Raw genomic sequence first — 19,099 nt, forward strand, 5'->3', positions numbered from 1 at the left:
CAACCAAAACAAGAAAATATTCCCATTACTCTACTAAAACTCTTCAAATTCAGTCATTTTTGCTGCCTGTAGAGCTGTGAAATCAAGTCTGGCTTTTGCATAAAGGTCCAAATTGGAGAACTGTTGCATTTCTCTGAAATACCATTACCTGAAACAAGTCAATGTGAAAGAGAAAATACACTTCTAGAAATGTTCTTAGGAACAAATTTGTAATTTGTACCAGAGTCCCTGCTGATCATCTTTAAGAGAACCTCCTGTGTTATGTCCTATTCATGCTAAGGTTTTTAATTCAGGATTTTGAAGGATTTTTTGCTCAGTATCAAAAAAATTGCAAATTTATGGTTTAACATTGTTTGTAATCTTTTAGTAGTTTCATATTCTGGAAAATACATGCATTTTCTAACACTGGGACAAAAACTGCTGTCTCATCTTTCAGATGCTAAACTGCACATACATCTTTACAATAAAACCAAATTTCAGTTATTGTGGGGTTTTGTTTTAATATTTAGGACTGCCTGATACTTATATATTTTGCACCAAATTACTTGCAAATATTCGTTTTCTTCAAATTAATTTTTTTTTGTTTCATAAAAGAAGCTCCTGTGCTCTGTTGTCATTTATGCTTAACTGAATAAATTTTCAATTTTTTTTTTCAAAAGGTTGTCTAAGCGACTTAGTAACTTTATAAAAATAAAAGAAAAACAAAATAATTCAACTAGCTAAGACACTTTTAAGGAAGAGTAATTAACTTTTTTTTTTTTACTTTTTAAAGTAAACAAAATTATTATTCAGTGTTCTTTGGCACAGCACAAAATTTCAGGAAACTGCAGTTACAAAATTTCTATTTTTCATTTTTAAAGTAACTTTGAGTAATTATTTCTTTGGTTATAGGTCTACATCTGGTAACTTAAATAGTAGGCATGGTATTAATTTTCATATTAATTATTTTGAGTACTTAGCTAGCATTCCATATGTCAACAGCTTATTTTTTGACATCCAAATTTTGAAAACTTTCTGAAGAAAATAATTTATGAAAAAAATTCCTGGGGATGGGTTTGGTTTTGGCTGACACCAACTTGTCTAAAAATATTTGCAGAAATCGCTTAGGACTTTAATGGCATCTTTCTCCCATATGTTTGATTAGTATCAGAAAAATTGCTGTCTGAATCTTACAGATCTGTTCTTTTCACTCAGAAAAATTGCATCCACTTTATGAAAGAGAAAAATTATTGTCCCAAATTTATTTTCTGTTAGTAAAATGCATTCCTGAAGGACAGGAAAAATAATCCAAATACAAAACACAGTTCTGAATAGGCTTCTCTTTGGGTTTTGCCCTCTTTGGCAAAGTGTTTCTGCTTTGTTCCTAAGGATGTTCTTAACTGATTAATTGATTCCTGAAAGGGTGTTCCTAATCTCTTACTGACTCCCATGGAAAACCACGACATGAAAATCAAGACTATTTTTTTTTTCATAAGCAATAAAATAAGGCTTTTCTGTTTCCAAGGACTTTTATTGTAGATTGAAAAATGAGCAAGTCTTTTGGGTGTTTTTTTTTCTGGTTTCATTTGGTTTAGGTTTCTTTTTTTGTGTGTGTGTGTGTGTGTGTATGTTCCAACATTATCTTCTGTCTTCAGCATGCCATCAGCTGCTGCTCAGATGAACTGAAAATTGCATGGACCATTCAGCAAGTAAATATTCTTCAAACAAATCTTTAGCAGGTGTCTGGATTATTTCCATGAAATTACTACAGATGGAATTTTTCTTCCAGAGCAATATGTATTCTTCCAGGTTGCTATCACCTAAGATATCTCAATATGAGGCATAACATTGCATTATAGCACTTCCTACTTTAGCAGCATAATTTATATACCCACAGATTCTTCCCTTTTAGGACTTTCTTCATCAAGAAAACACTGCAAATGATCAATCAATTCTCTTTTAGGGTGCTGATGAAGAATTCAGGAAAATAATTCTTTTTCATCTATTACAATTCAACAGATAATCTTGACTTTTGAACAGAATTCAATGGAAGTTTCTCATGCCACAGCACTTACTCTAGATAAAGAGCTCAGTCATGAGATTTCTGTCTTCAGCAGTCTGGGCATGGTTTCAGTGTGTCTTGTATTTTTCCTGTAGCAGTTGTTCAGTAAGATTGTTAGATATTCGAGAATGTGGAATCCTTTCTGGTTTAGTGGATACTGAACACTGTAGGATTTATTCTAAATATTTTAAAATCACTGCTACTGCTGGTTTTTTTTCATGGGGTTCACTCAAATACTCTAAGTATTTTATGCACAGTTCTTTATGCAAGTCTCTTCTAGCAACAACTAATTGTTGTAAACCAACATTGTGTCTTTGAATATCACTCAGTTATTCTCCACCTACACTGGGACATGATGTACTTTTGACTGATGTAACAATGTAACACCATAAGTTACCCAGACACTTAAAACAGATATCAAATATATATATACTAAAAAAGAAGTAATTTTCATTGTAAGAACAATAAAGTTACAAATTCTTAAATTCAAATGAAGTATTTTTATTAGCTGTTTGAGGAATGCACATAGTCATAAAAATAATATATATAATTTCATTATAGTAACCAAATAGTATTGCTATATTGTCTTTGCTATATAGAACTATATATAGTTCTACAAGAATTTCACAACTGAGGCCTTTTCTACGTTGGTAAATTGTCGAAGAGCTGAATATGTGTGATATCTGCTATGAATAAGATTAGCAGAGAACCTAAAAATTCTGAATGAACTTAGAGGAAGCAGGAAGAAAGGATTCAATCTAACAAGAGTTATTTGAAAAAAGTGATTTTAAAGTGAGTTGCAGTTTTCATCTGCTACTGTCTAGAAACATTGAAAAGCATGAGTTAGAGTGTGGTAGTTGACAATGTTTACAGAGCACACCTGAGACACAGAAAAGTCTATCTCAGTTTATGCTGGCCTGCTACACCCAGATGGCTCCCCTCAGAGGCACCTGAGTTCAAGCAGGGACTAGCTCCCCAATGTACAGTGGAGAACAGCCCTGTTTAACTTGCTCTTCTACAGAAAGAAGCAACACAATAAAATAAGCAAAGGAAATGACAGTAGCTGCAAACCTATACAGCTACTGTCATAGATTAAATTCAGTGAAAATGAAGTCCAGGCAGTAACACAACAATAGCTTCTATGCACATCAAGAACTGCTTATCAGAAAACACCCGTTTGCCATCAATGATTAAGAAGGGTGCTTTTATAACAGAAATGGCATCCCTATCCAGTGTGTCACTTCATCTTGAATATATTAATATATCTTACTCAGAGACTTTTATTGAATCTCAAGGCCTCCGCCTACCTGTTGGAGCAACTATTGTCTGTATGAGAGGATAAATAGCTGGATAAAGGATAATAAAAGGAGTCTTCTAGGGAGATTGAACACTGAAGAACTATGTTCATAGCAGATTTGCTTGGAATAATGGCAACCTATCTTAATTTAAAGTTATTTAGAAGTACAACTTCTTTAATTTTTGTTTTTCTTAACGTGTAAAGGAAAGAGGTATTTTGAGAGCAAACTTACTGGACAACTCAGAGAACTGGAGAATTGCAGGAAAATAGGACTGAAATTATTTGTGAAGCACTGGCACAGGACCTTTAAGGGTGCTGCAGGCTTAGAGCCTGCCTGCTGTTTCAGAAGGGGCTCGATATACTTGGCTTTGGGGAAGCTCTGACAATTTTACTACTAACTTCACTGTGGAAGAGACATACAGTTATCTTTTTATATAACAAGGGTTTACTATCCAGATGCTTTGGAGAACACAAGTACCATTAATTACTGGGAAATTAATTTGATCCTTGTAGTTAACCTTCTGACAAAATGAGATTTTATGTCAGCTGAGAGACTGGGAAAGAGCTCTCTCTTTTTAATATTGTGCCTTATACAGTTCATCAGCTTTACTGGTTAAAAGTCTGACAGTTCTTAATGTCTCCTGGTGTACTGCACTGGCTGCTCCTCAGCCACAGCCACCAACACATGGGCTTTAGTTTTTATCATGCTTAGAAAAGAGGTGTTTAAAGTCTGCTGCTGCTTCTCCAGCACAACATGCAGTTCCAGAAACACTGCTGCAGTGCAACAGATAAACATTGCACAGGAACAGGCTTTGCACTCCCAGAGCTCAGTGTTTCGTGACATTCTGTAGCTGCTTATCTGATAAAGTACCATCAGCTCTTCAGGACATTAACAGTGTCACTCAGACATGAGCTGATGTCATGCATGCCTTGTCCCCAAACCCACACATGATTCTGGAACATGCTGTATGCTCTGCATATAACAAAACCTAAACAAGTCTTTATTTTGTGCGGGAAAAAAACCAACATGGCACAACTTCCTTATTTCTTTCTTTCCCCATTTCTTACCTATATGGGCTTGTACTGACTTCCATTAATTTGGAATTCTGAATTTTGTACTGCTGTCTGTGAGCCCTTCAGCAGACCTGGTGCTACAATGCCCAACACTAAAAAAAGTGGCTGAAAAATTTCTTTTCCATGTCATTCAGCACAAATGTACCATGAAAGACCGATGTGTGGGAAATCAGGTTGACCACAAAGTTGTCATGTGCATGGCCTTATTGGAATTTCTTTTAATGGACATTTTAGTAGCTATATCATTTTTTTTCTGCTGATCTTCTGTCAAGTTGTTACAGTGTTGTGAATCAAATTCTCAGGTGTGGCAAGTGTTGCATGGTCTACGATGGCACACAGTACACTGAATAATCAAGCCCTTTGGCTTTTTTTATGTTTTTTATCATCCATCTTGCCAATTAAACCTGTCTGAGGATCCTGAACCAATGCCTAGTACAGAATTACATGCCTTCTCAAAATAAAAATTCTAAGTCTCAGCAAACAAGAGGTATATTTCTTGGAAATGTTTTGTGCATAAGTTCAAAGAAATTTAAGTGGCAGTATTTGGTTTTGTTTATTTTAATTCTAAGAAAACAAGACACTCGAGTACCAGACCAACCTTTCAAAATGTTACTGGAGGTAGATGAAGGAATGGTATCTTATGCTACCTGGCCTTATCTTGCTTTGCCTTCCTTTAAATTTCCTTTCATTTTTTTCCATTAAGACTGTGCCATTGCAGCTGTCACAGCCAGAGCCTTTTAAAACCTGCACGTCCCATTGTCTGTGCCAGCAAGTCACTCAGCCTTTAAAAGTCCTTCCCCTTTGCTGACTTCCAAGAAGCATTTAGAGGGTTCTCCCAGTCTAATGTGTATAATAGCCATCACCTATCCGACCCTGATTTAAGTAGAGGTGAAGTGAACTGGTAGTCCCCAGGCTCTGTCATTGAATTGGTTCCTAAAGGAAAAATCACTTCTAATGTGAAAAATGCTGTGGAATAGAAGAAGCTGTAAAGAATTTTGAGGTCACCTACTGTCCTTTAAATCCATGCTATAGTCTAAAACTGCAGCCTGTGACCCTTTATTCTGCTGGAGCATTTCTCTTTAAACCTGTTTTGACTCTTTAAAAGCTGTGTGTGATGTAGTTACAGCATGGCATATACCAGTTTATCTCTGCTCTACCCATCCCACATTTTCTAGTGCCTTCCACTCTGTTGTACCAATGACTTGATTAATAAATATTAACTACTGTGGCACACATAAATCTTTGAAAGTCTGTTACTAAGTTAACAAGCTTTCTATGACCTTAACAAAATTCAAAAAAATATCAAAAAAAGATTTTTCACTCAGTATTTAAAAACTTGAGGTGATAAAAAAAATCACAATAGGTGCTGAGAAATGTAAATTACTGATGACTACAGTTTTCCTATGTTTTTATAGTCTCAAGTGGGCAGGTAATCTGACATTATAGATCTCAGTTGTTTAGTAACCTGCTTTTATTAATAATAAAATACTGATTTTTCTTACTTTAATGAATTATTCTTTATTCCATTTCTGAAGAACTATGTACTTCCTTGGCTGTAGGAGGATGGTGTGCTTCCCTAGAAGTTTTGTTCTGTCTGTTTCTGCCTTTCCTATTTGCTCTGTGACACTTGAGGGAAATAATAACAACTTTTTTGTTCACAGCTTTCTTGTTAAGTGTTTTCTGATCCTCCACTGACCTCTTTGAGGGTGCTTCTTGAAAGAACCAACTGATATTTGCCTATTCTTATTCCAAGAAATAACTAGGATTTTCAAACAGTGAAAGTACTAACTGAAGTTACATGAGGATGGGCAGTTCTGTTTTGTGTACACAGAAAATTAAACTAAGAATGACCAGTCTATGAATGAGGAACTTTGGTCCTCATTTTGTGAAGCGGAACTTCACTTAAGAGTTGTGCTACTGTAACTGTTATTTATCATTTATATTTGGAAAAATCATGGAGAAGCATAGGACAGGAATTTAGCATCCATTATGCCTTTTCATGTCATCCTGTTTAATAAAATGAGCCTCCAGGTGTTTGCAATGAAAGCATAGGGCAGAAGGCAATTGGTTAATACAACAAAGAGAGGAAGAGAGGGAAAAGGTAACAATGAAATTATTTAGATAAGCAAAATGAGAAGCAGACAGGGTAAATAGCAGGTAAATATAGTCAAGGGGCAAAAATACATTTTAATAAGCCTTGAAGAATACTTAGTATATATTTCTGCAAATCTTCTTAGCACTGTTTATATGAAACTCAATGTTATTTAAAGTATTCTATAATTTGGTTAATCAGAATTCTTCCAAGGGAATGAAATTATCATAGTTGCTTCATAAATATGTGTAGCATGAAAATCATGATGTTTTGCTTATTTTTGCTTTGCTCAGTCTTGTTTTAGTCTTTCAGTATGCTGCAGTTTTTGTTACAGAGTGTTTGTACTGTCTTTTTACCAAAAGACTGACTTCCCATGATGGTCCAATTCCCTAAGACCAGGGAACTTCCATTTTGTTATTTTATCACTTTATCACCAGCTGTTTTTGTGGCTGTAAATTGCAGGTGAATCCGTCTGGAAGATGTTCTTCTTCACTCCAAACTTCAGTCCTGAGGACTCCAATGGTTGCTATGATTCTCACGTTTGCTTCTGCCATGGAGGATTCATTACCCAACATGATCCTCCACTGCTCTTTGATCTGTCCAGAGACCCAGAAGAGAAAGTCCCACTGACTCCAGAAACAGAGAGCCGTTTCTACGAAATCATCGGGGTCATACACCAAGCAGTAGAAAACCACACCAGATCCCTGCATCCTGTTCCTAACCAGCTGTCATGGGACAACCTTCTCTGGAAGCCTTGGCTCCAGCTCTGCTGCTCATCTCTCTTTCAGTCTTGCTACTGTGACTATGAGTCAGGAGGGAGTCCACTGCAGGTGCATTTGGGATAAATAAGCTGCAATTCCCTTTCAGAAACTGGATCAGCTGAGTGTGAGTGTCTGACTTGAACTTGTAGTACAAGCCTTCAGAAGGTTTTGTTGTGTTGGTGGAGGACTAGTCTTCAAATACATATTGCAGTAGAAGAGAATTTCAGCCAAGAAAATGTGCCAAGAGAGGGAAGGCAAGACACACACACACGTTCTCTGTCCTTATCACACAGCATGAAGGACACGTTGCCATCCTCATCTACACATGGGTAGAATTGTAGGCATTTTCTATGGGACATAATTTTTTAGACCTTCAGCTTGAGCTTTTGTCTTACACAGCAAAGAATTTACCTCTCAGTTCTGTCAATCACAAGTACTAAATGCAGACATTCCTGTCCTTTGTACTAAGTGTTATCCATTAGTAGGACATAGCACTGAGTAATTGAAAACAGAGAGATAATAGTGGAGAGGTCCTCCTGTGACAGTCATTTGGTAATTGATAGATAGGTTAAAAGCAGACTTGCAACAAATCTCTATCAACAACCATGACAAATACGAAAAAACTGACAGCTTGCCAACAGTCTAACTTTGAATGTGCCATAAAAATGCACAGAGCTATGGTCGTAGAAGACCTTGTGTCCATATTAAAATGATGCTCCCCCAGCATCCCTGGTGTCCTATTGCATGGCAGCAACCTTTGTTTCAAAAGGACACCACTTGAAGTCCACTATCTGCATGCTTGAGTGTGTACCAGAAATCTCCATATATATATATATATATGCATATATTTATATGCATAAATCCTTCAATCCCTGATACAGTGATCATATTCAAATTGATAAAAGATAAGGTTTGGTCCATATTTGGTATATGAGTTCCAAATTCACATGATACTTCAAATTTGTCTTTCATTTATCTGTCATACCTATTCTTCCATTGATGAAAGTAATCACGAATAAATAAAATTAGGTCTTCCTTTAAATATCTTTGCCATCTTTTAAGCTCTCTGAATAGGATCTATCATTTTCTGAAAATAAGCTTGGGCTTGAGTACTTAAAGCCAAATATAACTGTCTCTAGGTTCTCAGCAAGGTCTTGGGAAATCTACTGTCCTCGAGGGCTAATTTTTGTATCCATTTTTATCTCTGTCTTTTTCAGGCACATTTTCTTTCCACTCTACAGGCAGACAAACTATTTTCTTTGGCATATTCCAGATGAAAAGAAGATATCAGCAAAATACTAAAATGATTTGTTGCCTGATAGTAGAAGGTGACTTGCTCCTTATCAGAAAGCAGCAGTTAATTCCCACATAACAATGTATTAAAAGCTGTTTGGGGCAAAAGTGATCTGTGATGATAGTAATGCAGTAGCTTCAGTCAGCCAGCATAAAGGTTGTGACCCAGTTTTTGTGAGCTATTGAAGCCCTTCCCTTAAAAATATATTGTGATAAATGGTATATTTCTCTGTCTGTAAAACCTAGGCTTTATTTGATTTTTCCATTGCAGTTTCATTCAAAATTTCATCCTCCACAATACCCAGAAGCCTCTCCAGGGAAATGTACTTTTTCCTTGAAGCCCTATTTTTGATGTTTCACCTTGTGTTCATGATCTTAATCATGTCCTCAGCAAACTCTCTGTAGGAGGCAAAGCCCCATGACCAATATTGATCACTGAATGGACTACATAACCTTAGGCAGAAAAATGCCTCTCATTTGAATACAGATATTTTTCCATGAGAGTGGCTGCCTTTCAATGTCATGGCAGGATCCGTGCACCCCAAATTTTTGGTCCTCACCATGTGGCCCTAGAACCCCTTGGGGCATGGCACTGGTGCCAGCATGCCCCTCCTTGCAGCCAAAAGGCAGCACTCAGGCCCAGCTCTGGCCAGAGTGCTGAAACACCACGGTGTGAAGGATGCCCTTTCCAACTCCCACAGCTCTGCCAGAGCTTACACAAAAGCTTTTCAAACAAGTACTCCTGAAGAAAATGGAAAAAAAAAATATATGTGGTGTGTTCAGTATACAGTGCTAACTCAGACAAGGGGTTTGGTGTCATTAGATCTACTTGGTTTTCACAGTTTCTGGTCTGTGACCTTTACAGAGTACTCAATTTATATTCTCAAGGACACCCACATAGACTTTTTTTTTAATCAGAAAGACGCTGTGTTGCTATTATTTCTTTTTCTTTCTTTTTGCAGGTGCAAGAATTCTTTGTTCTGCTAGGCACAACAGCTGTTCTGTGCTGCTTGATCAAATATCAAAAATGATGACTTTACTACTGCTCTGATTTCTTCTTGCCTGAATATGATATTTCTTTCATATTCCCCTTGGCTTTTTATGCCATCTTTCTAATCTCCCATTCACACCCCTGAAATATTTTTCCATCTATTTCTTTGCCAGTCCTTCTGTTTGCTTGTCATATTGATTGTAATGGCTATTTTGCCTTAATCAGAAAATGAAATGTAGTCTTTGTCATAAAATTTGACTTGAAGGGCTCCTTGACTCTGCTAACCTCCTGCTTATTTAAGATCCAACAAGAATTAACTTTGCATTATGAAATATTAGCACTTAAAACATACCTGAGGTGTTGTTTCTATAAATAATATAAAATATTTCTTGTTTGTGGCACAAACTTCATATTTTACAAAATATAATTTAGTACAACGTTTAATACTTTGACATAAGCAGTAAAATCTGAAATCCATTCTTAAAATTGTTCCTCCAAGACAGATTCTGTGAAGAACAGGGCAGTATTTTTCATATTCTTTGTTAATACCATTTAATTTAATACCTAAAAATAAACCTTCCTTGTATTGCAAATGTATTATACCTTCAGTACTATACCTTCTGTTCTGTTCTGGAGATGTCAGATCAGGGTAATTAAAGTAGTCTTGTTTATCTGCAAAATAAAATGTGAAGGACAATATAACATTTGTGTTAACACTGCCTGATCTAACAAGGAAAAGTTTTGTTTTTAACAGCAGGTTATTTATGGGATATACGTGATTCACAACTTATTAACAAGGAAGGCTCAAGGAGAGTGTGCTGCTCTGATACTTGGAAACTGACTTTCAATCTATCATTTAATGAGCACCGCTCTTGAAACATGGTGCCTGTTTATAGGATATGTCATTTTAAACAGGGAGTTCAGCTTCAGAGGATAGTGTATTCCTCTACAGTATTGTTTAACAGTATCATATCCTAATTTGTGACAGATTCCCTGTACAGCCCAGAGCAAGTAATTTAACTCATTTCTCAGATCCTCTGCTGCACTCAGAAAAGGAAAACAGTATTTCTCTAACTGCTGGGAATACTGAAAGAACAGAAAATGCTTAAAGTGGTAAGCTGGTAAAGGTGAACTTTCTAGTACTTTCCCTATACAAGATAAAAAGCTAGGAAAATAGGATGTAGAAGATCCTCTTATATGAGGCAGTAGGTGATACCCTTAACCTGAGGTTTGCAGGTGGGTTCTGTATGTAATTTAGTGCATGAGGGACTGTGATCTGGAGGAGAAAGAATAGATGGCTAAAAAAGATACACGCTTGGGATTCAGAGAAAGTTGTAAGTTTCATTTTATAATTATATTTTTTCTCTATTTTAGCAGTCTGGGAACTATGTGGAATAATAAATAATGTTTTTCCCTCAGGGACTGGATGTCACAAGTTCTCAGCTCTTAAAAATAGAGATGTCCTGACTTGCCTCCAATTATGGTCAGAAAAATCAAAAGTAAAAAAAAAATAGGGAAATAGGAGCTTTGGAGAGAGGTGTCAGCTCACTTAAATCCAACTGAAAGTTTGCAGAGAACTAACAGAATCTATTCCATATACTTCACAGATCAGTGAGAATCATCACTTGCCAGCAATCGTTTATTTCACACTGTAGTAATGGGAAATCTGTGTATTCAGATATGTGGACAATGTAAAAAATTTCATTTAAGATATCACTTGATATAGGAAAAAATGGAAAAAGCAAGAAGAGTGCAAGCATAGCTACAAAAATCACATGTTCTATTAAAGTATGTTTATTAAAATTGTTTTAATTTATGTTTTTGACACACATTACTACAATAATTTTTACTTACATTAGAACAGAATAGTTCTGTGCTTCAGACAGATCTTTTCATCTTCTCTGTCATTTCCCTTTCCTCTGGCATTGCCTGGGCAGCTTCCAAAATATGCAATAGGGAGCAAAAGGCTGCCACCCAGCCCATATACACTACAGGCTGTGTGGCCAGACATGTGGGCAGGAGGAAAGGCTTAGGCAAAACTCTGCACTGGGAACCACCAGGAAGTAAACAGTGTCTGGGGCTTATCTCCAATCTGAAGACAGAGATCTGGAAATTGACCCTGAGATTAGGTCAGATGGTTAAACTGGTTAGAGAGCAGTACTAATAACACCTGAGTTTGGGGTTGGATCCCCATGGGGCCATTCACTGAAGAGTTGGACTTGATAATCCTTCTGGGTCCCTTCCAACTAAGAATATTCTGTGATTTCTGTGAATTTGCTGGTTCCTCTGGGTTTGTCAGAGACTGCAGGTGACCAGGAGGAATGAGGTCCCTTCTGTGGCCAGCTGAGCTGTCATGTGTTCTGCAACAGGGTCGTTCTGTGTCAGGATGTCAGGTGGAAATTAATTTGGAACCCACAGAATGCAGGACCTCTTGCTTCTGAATAATTATACCAAGCAGACTGCTCCTGAATCATCATACTTGAGGTGACAGATCTTAGTCTGACACTCTAAGGCAGCAACAGTCTCACACTTCTTTTGCTGGAGGACCAGAAGACCTGAGCCTGGCTCTAGGGACTCCCAGTTTACAGGCTGCTAAAACTGCAAATAATTCAGAGAGTCATGGAAACAACCTGGCAGATATTATGGCTTTTCCATGCTCTTCTTGGTAGTTTTTGTCTACATAAAAACTGATAAGAATCCGCTTAAAACTTTAAAACTTCACATGTACAAAAAACAAAGGATAGTGCAAATTTTACTTAAGCCTCCCCCACACTAATCTTAACCTGTGAGTTTGGTATGGAGAACAATGAGTTGCAAGGCACAGCAACTGAAGGTTTCTTATACAAATGGAAGATGCTGAATTCCAGACTCCCACTGGAGTTTGTGCTATACTGGTTAGTGAGATAAGGACTGGCTTGATTATCTGTGCATCTCTAATTGCACTGGCAAGGTTATGAAACATTTCTGAACGTGGGGGATGTGAATTATAGGTTTTGTGATGCTTATGCAGCATCTCCTGAATGCCTAAAAAACCATTCCTTTAATATAAATCATGGTAGGTTCCCTATGTAGAGTAATGTTAGTCTTATTTATTAGAAAAAGGTGTTGCAGAAACTTTCCTTGGAAAAGAAAGCTATATCTGAAGATAACAAATTCAGCATGTGAGGGTCAGCTCAGTTATAAAAAACCTCCAATGCTTTTTATTCTACCTTAATCCAATAATAAAGCCTTTTTATGCAGATAATATTTCATTGTACCTGATTTGTGTGAAAAATACTGTGAAATAGTTTAAATTATAAGGCAGAGCTCTTCATTGTGACACTTATTTTAAGAGAATTTGATACAAAGTTCCTTTGGGTAGCAATATTTATTACAAAGGATTAGATACAAAGCATCTCAAAAGCCTTATGGACTCAAGTTGGGCTGCAAGAGAGTAACTTTGGTTTAATATGGTCTTTCTTGCTCACAAATGAAAAACAAAGTAATGAAGAAAAATCCTCAAACTTTGCCTATGCTGTTAGTGATAAAAAGAATACTTGAAGTTTGTACTATGTGTGAGATTTTTTTTTCTCCCTCATTGTTATCTTTTATGTTATAGTTCTTCCTGCCAAGCAGACTAAATACTCAGATGTAGGAAAATGTGCTGATTGGTCTGTAAGTGTCAACCTTGCATTGTCATATGCAATGCATTGGGAAGTAACTGATTAATGCCACTCTACTGGTGACTATTTAAACTTCAGGCAGATTGTTAGAATTGGCACTTTAACACTTCCCTGTCTGATATCCATGAGAAACAGTCATTCAGTGATGTGTCATCACAGACCAAGCTTTTAAAAAGCATATTATTCTGCAAAATGAGCTTCCTCATACCCCATCCTTTTCCTCTATGATATTTGCAAAAAAAAAATGGAAATCCTGTCTGATACTAAGCTTTATGCTACCAAATCACAACCCTCTTTGATTATCTTTCAAGAAAATTCAGCCACAAAAGACTAACCCCAGCAGCTAAGCACTCTGCCATTTCTGGATTCATGACAATAATGAATGCTAGAGCTCCAGCAGCTGCTGGATACTAAAGGAATGCTGCCGACACTCAGTTTTTAGGCACTCCGTACCAGGCTATGTAGAGAGTCTCCATCTTCACATACTAAACCTATGGTTGGTTTCAGCTGTCTCCTGTGTTTTTCCTTTTGCTCTCCAGATCCATTTTGGGGAATGTAAAAATCATGATGTAGGAAAGTGTACAGGCTGTCAATGAAAAAACAAGCTCTTCATTACCTGACTGTGCCACTGCATGGTTGAAAATTTTAAATCCAGCAAACTAAGAAGAGGGTAAAATTCCCTAGTGGTAAGGACACTCACCTGGGCTGTGATGACAGCTTTACTATGAAACCTCAAGACTGATTAGGTGTTTTTAATCATATGAAGTACACATATTGCCTCTGGAGCAGAGAGGGATATACCTTATGGCTATGAAGTCACTTTCTGTCTCCATTACTCACTACCTGACCTGGTGAGTGTAGCAGTCTTTGCTTCTGAGCAGCAAAACTCATACAAAAAAGGCAGAAAGTACAGTGTACTTCTCCTTGCCTACCCTCTTTTCATACCCAGCCAGATGCTTGGGAATGCTTTGTTTTACCTGCATGTCCCATCTAGAAAAATGTCAAGGAGGGAAGGCTTGAAAGTATTATCTGTCTTCTTTGATCCCAGGCTTAGAAATACTGTGCTTGTGCAGAAAGAACCTCATTCTCACACTGCCAGTAGTGCTCTGAAAGTACGATCAAAGTACTTAGATGACATAGGGAGGATGTATTCCCTGCCTGCAGAAGAATTTAGAAACCACTGTACGTAGAAATATAGTTCTAGGTCTGAGATTTACTTAAGTTAAATGATGAAGATATCTATACCTCGGTTTGTCTCCATTTCTACCCAGGACAGACAAAACCAAGATGGGTCAATCCTAGCTTGTGTGGCTGTGTGAAGATTTTATTAGTCATGTCTAATAATGCACTTTTTTTCTTTTTTTTTTTTTAGATGAAAGAAAAAAAAAAAAAGACACTGAATACAGTTTAAACAGCTTAAACATTTAAACATCAACCAGTTTAAGCATTTGATAAAATCCCACAACACCTGTTTTTACAGAGTAGAATCCTACTTCTTTCTCCTGGAATCTTTGAAATATTTTTTGAGTAGGAAAGTATGTATGAAATTTAAAATGGACCATCATAGTTAGAATTTTGCAACCAAATGCCTATTTTTCACTGAAAGCACTTTTTTTTAAGGATAAATGTCTTTGTTTACTTGTTTGTTTCCTTGGGGTTTATTTGCATGGATCTTCCGTCCTTTTTGTCTCCACCATGCTCTGCAAGAGAAGAAATATCTTATTGGAAGTACTTAAAAGAAGTGTCACCATTATAGAGGTCAGGCAATTTGTTTTTAAGATCATATTAATCATGTTTATGCTGCTTTAATTATTTTACTGTGGTGAGATATTTCAATTAGAATAGAGTTTTGCTAACAGTAACTTATTTTCCAATTTACGTTTTCTTTTAACATCAATTGTGATTGTTTTGAAAGGATTTGAATTGAAAAATATTGCTGAACTTCTGGAAAAAATGTCATTAAATTTAAAATAAAATTTTCAACCTCGACTATGGTGGATGTTTAAGTGTTAAAAAATTTACATTATTATATGCATATGACACATTTTCTATCATCTTGTATCTTCAGAAATACTTTTCAGCCAAGCAAACATATAAACTGCACTGAATTATGCATGAAAAAATATTTTAGGGCTCCATCTGCTAGGCATTTTTTGCAGTTTGTTTCATAAGTTAAAAATGTTTCTGCTGCTTTATATTAGGTATAAAACTAGTTGCAGCACCTTAATGGATTTTATTTCCTAGTATTCTGTGTTATCACATGACTTGTAAGAACACAAGGAGAAAGATCCTAGTTCAGCAGGACATTTAAACAAGGTTTGCAGTTTCCACTGCATTCAGGAATTTTGCTGATTGAGACCATTGAAGAGATGATTAAGTAATGTATAATATTTTGCTTATACTATCAATATGTTTAATTTACTCTATACCAAAAACGTTTTGCATGTTTCAATTGCCAGGTGTTTCCAACCTTTCCAATTCCGTAATTTTAGGCAATGTCCATCAGATATCTGTAAACTTGCCTCCAGCCTTGCTTTTTTTTCGAAAATGCAATGCAAGTTAATATTTTTTTCTGAGCTCTACAGCCAATTACTTCTGTTACTAGGATACTGTTTACCATAAAGATCATGATGTAGAATGTACTGGATTAAAAGGAATAAAAAACTAACAGAACAATGAAAAGCTTTCTGAGAGAATAAATCCAAAGGAATTGATGATCAGCTACTATCCAGCTATAATATGTACCTTTTTACATGTGTCACAAAAAGCACTAAATCTGTTAGACTCCCTTGTTAAAACAGAGGACAAAAATACTTAAATGAGAGGTGAGAGAAGCATTTTACACATGGAGATAGAAATTATCTAAGCCCAGCATTAGCAACTGTTACATTGGCTTATGACTCCACAGATAAAATGCTGTTGAAAGGATATCAAATAAAGTAACATCCAGGAAAAATGGATTCAAGTATAAAATATATGAATTTTTCAAGTAACCACAGAAAGATATTAAAAAAATGTACACCAACTCTGCCTGTACTTGGATGAGTATTGTATATTGATGTATATTCATGTACTTGGAAATTTGTTTGAAAAGTTGTGGCAGCCTTGTGAAGTTTCCATTGATTGGAAAAGGGGGAACATAACTCATGTTTTTAAAAAGGGTAAGAAGGAAGACACAGGGAGCTACAGGTCACCCAGTCTCACCTTTGTGCCTAGCAAGGTCATGGAGCAGATCCTCCTGGAAACTATGCTAAGGCACATGGAAAATAAGCAGGTGATTGGTGATAGCTGATATCTTCACTGAGGGCAAATCCTGTCTGACAAGTTTGGAGGTTGTCTGGGACAGGGTTGCATCATTGGTGGTTGAGGAAGTAGTGACTGATCTCATCCAACTGGACTTGTGCAAAATATTTGACACTGTCCCACACAACATCCTGGTCTTTGTAGTGGAGAGATGTGGATTTGATAGATGGATAAGATGGCAGACAAGGGATCGGCTGGATGCTTGCACTCAAATTGTTGTGGTCAATGACTCAATGTCCAGGTGGAGACCAGTGACGAGTGGTGTTCCTCAGGGCCTGGTGTTTAGACCAGCTCTAATTTAACATCTTTGTTGGCCTCCTGGGCTTAAGTCCAGGCCTGGGATTGAGTGCCCTCTCAGCAGATCTGCCAAAAAAGAGCAAGCTGTCAGGTAGGGTCTGAAGGTCAGAGGGACCTGGACAGGCTTGAGAAGAGAAAACCTTATGAAGTTCAACAAGGCCAAGTGCAAGGTCCTGCTTGTGTGTTGAGGCAATCTCAAGCACAAATGCAGGTGGAAAATGGATTGAAAGCAGTTTTGAGGAGTGAGACTTGGTGGTGTTGGTTGACAGGAAGCTCAACACGACTGATCAATGTGCGCTTGCAGCCCGAAGAGCCAGCCGTGTCCTGGGCTGCATCCAAAGCAGTGTGAGCAGCAGGGCAAGGTACTGGAATCTTCCCCACTGCTCTTCTCTGGTGACACCTCACCTGTAGTACTGAGTCCAGCTCTGGGGACCCCAGCATAAGGAGGAAATGGACATGTTGGGGTGGGTCCAGAGAAGGGTCACGAAGGCAATAAGAGGGCTGGAGCAGCTCTCCTGAGAAGACAGAGAGTGAGATTTGATGCTGTTGATCCTGGAGAATGCTCTGTGAACACCTTCAAGCAGTTTTCGGTCCCTAGAGGGGGTTAAAAAACAGCTGGAGAGGGACCTTTTACCAGGGCATGTAGTGATGGGAAAAGGGATAATGGCTTTAAACAAAAAGAGAGCAAGTTTAGATAAGATATTAAAATTCTTTACTGTGAAGATGCTGAGACACTGGAACAGGTTGCTCAGAGAAGTTGTTGATGCCTCAGCCCTGAAAGTGCTCAAGGCCAGGTTGGATGGGGCTTTGAGCAACCTGGTCAAGTGGAAGCTGTCCCTGCCTATGGCAGGAGGTTTGGAACTAGATGTCTTTAAGGTCCCCTCCAAGCCAAAACCTTCTGTGATCCTATTAAAAGATCTGTTTGACTTGGACAGCTATGAAGCTCTGTAATTAATGGAGAAATTCCCTCTAAATGCCTACTTTTCTTACATAAATTTAATGCAAAAATTACTTTGAAGGCTGGCAGAGGTATATCACATTTATGTTAATCATAAACAATAAAATTAAACACATAGACTTCCCCCTGCAATGTGCTGAAAGAGAAATTCTCTAAGCTAATTGTAGAGGAAGAAGCAATCCAGAAGTAGTGGTTTTGAAGATGTTGTTGATCTGGGACAAGGGATGTCCTCCAGCATTGCCAGCAACTTTTATGGTAGGTCTATTCTTATTCCCTGAATAAAATCAAATAAATACTTAAGTGTGATTTCACCCGACATTTTGGTCAATGTTACAATAATATGATGTAACCAAATACTTAGACAAAGTAAGTGTTGGGGCAGATAAGACATATTAATTTAAGAAACATGATGAGTGCCTCTAGCAATGAAGAAATTATTCTTTACTTAATGTACTTTTAAAATATGTTATGTTTGGAGAAGCATCCAAGTTTTATTTGTGCTTTTTTTTGTTTGATTTTTTTTTTGGTGGAGTTTTTTTGGGGGGGGAGGAAGAGGGGGCTTTGTTGGTTTGTTTAGTTTTTTTATTTGTTGGGTTGGTTTTTTTTTTTAATGAAAGACATTAATAGAAACTAATTCAGGTTTGTTGGAATAGATGCCATGATCCCAGACTGAAAATGTAATATATGTTATACATGTTTCTAATTCTGTTTAAACCGCATTTGTGCTTAGGGACATGTAAGTTTGTTTTGGTATGAATCGTTAAGACAATAATTGTGCATTCTCATTTCTCTTCCTCACTGTAACTCTGCTCTTTACTTACCTCCATGACAATGTAACATCGTGATCCTAAGTACTGTCAAATAACATGTCAAATATAATGCCCAATTGCTACTACTACTAAATAAAACTCTAAAGCCTATTAGAATGTAGCTTCCAAAGGAATAACATCACTTAGAATTATAAATTAATCCTTGTTCAGTTTTGTGCTTACAAGGTTAAACTGCAAAGCAGCAGCTGGGTGAGCTCATGAGAAAGTCTCATTCTATCTACATTACCTGCACCAAATTATTAAGTACAGCCATATTCAAAACTGAAGTAATTTGACATTAGCAAAATATCAGACTCAAACTCACACGTTTCTCTTACCTTTCTGCATGAATACTATGAGCATACATTTCCTTGCACTTTTTAATGAATTATTGGCACTGGCTTCCTCAGACAATGCAACACGATACAATATATCCAAGAAACAATATAACCAAAGGGTGATGATTTCCTCTAGATAGATAAATGGGCTGTGGTCCTGATTGCTTGTTTCTGTTTCTAGCA

The 19,099-nt window shown here is 37.0% G+C and overlaps 1 protein-coding gene across 7 annotated transcripts in view; it reads left to right on the forward strand.

The window, feature by feature from the left end:
- The window catches only part of STS (steroid sulfatase), a 111,777-nt gene extending 93,482 nt beyond the window's left edge, over window positions 1-18,295 (forward strand). For 5 of the 7 annotated variants that reach the window (XM_038158280.1, XM_038158198.1, XM_038158115.1 and 2 more), the window contains 2 exons: window positions 6,967-7,389; window positions 8,483-14,589. In XM_038158280.1, coding sequence (XP_038014208.1) covers window positions 6,967-7,349 — 383 coding nt within the window. In that variant the 3' untranslated portion in view covers window positions 7,350-7,389; window positions 8,483-14,589. Of the gene's footprint in view, window positions 1-6,966; window positions 7,390-8,482 lie in introns of all 7 variants that reach the window. The other 2 variants (XM_038157934.1, XM_038157849.1) reach the window with 2 other exon arrangements.
- The last annotated feature ends 804 nt before the right edge of the window (window positions 18,296-19,099 follow it).

This window comes from Motacilla alba, chromosome 1 (assembly GCF_015832195.1).
Source record: "Motacilla alba alba isolate MOTALB_02 chromosome 1, Motacilla_alba_V1.0_pri, whole genome shotgun sequence".
NCBI lineage: Eukaryota > Metazoa > Chordata > Aves > Passeriformes > Motacillidae > Motacilla > Motacilla alba.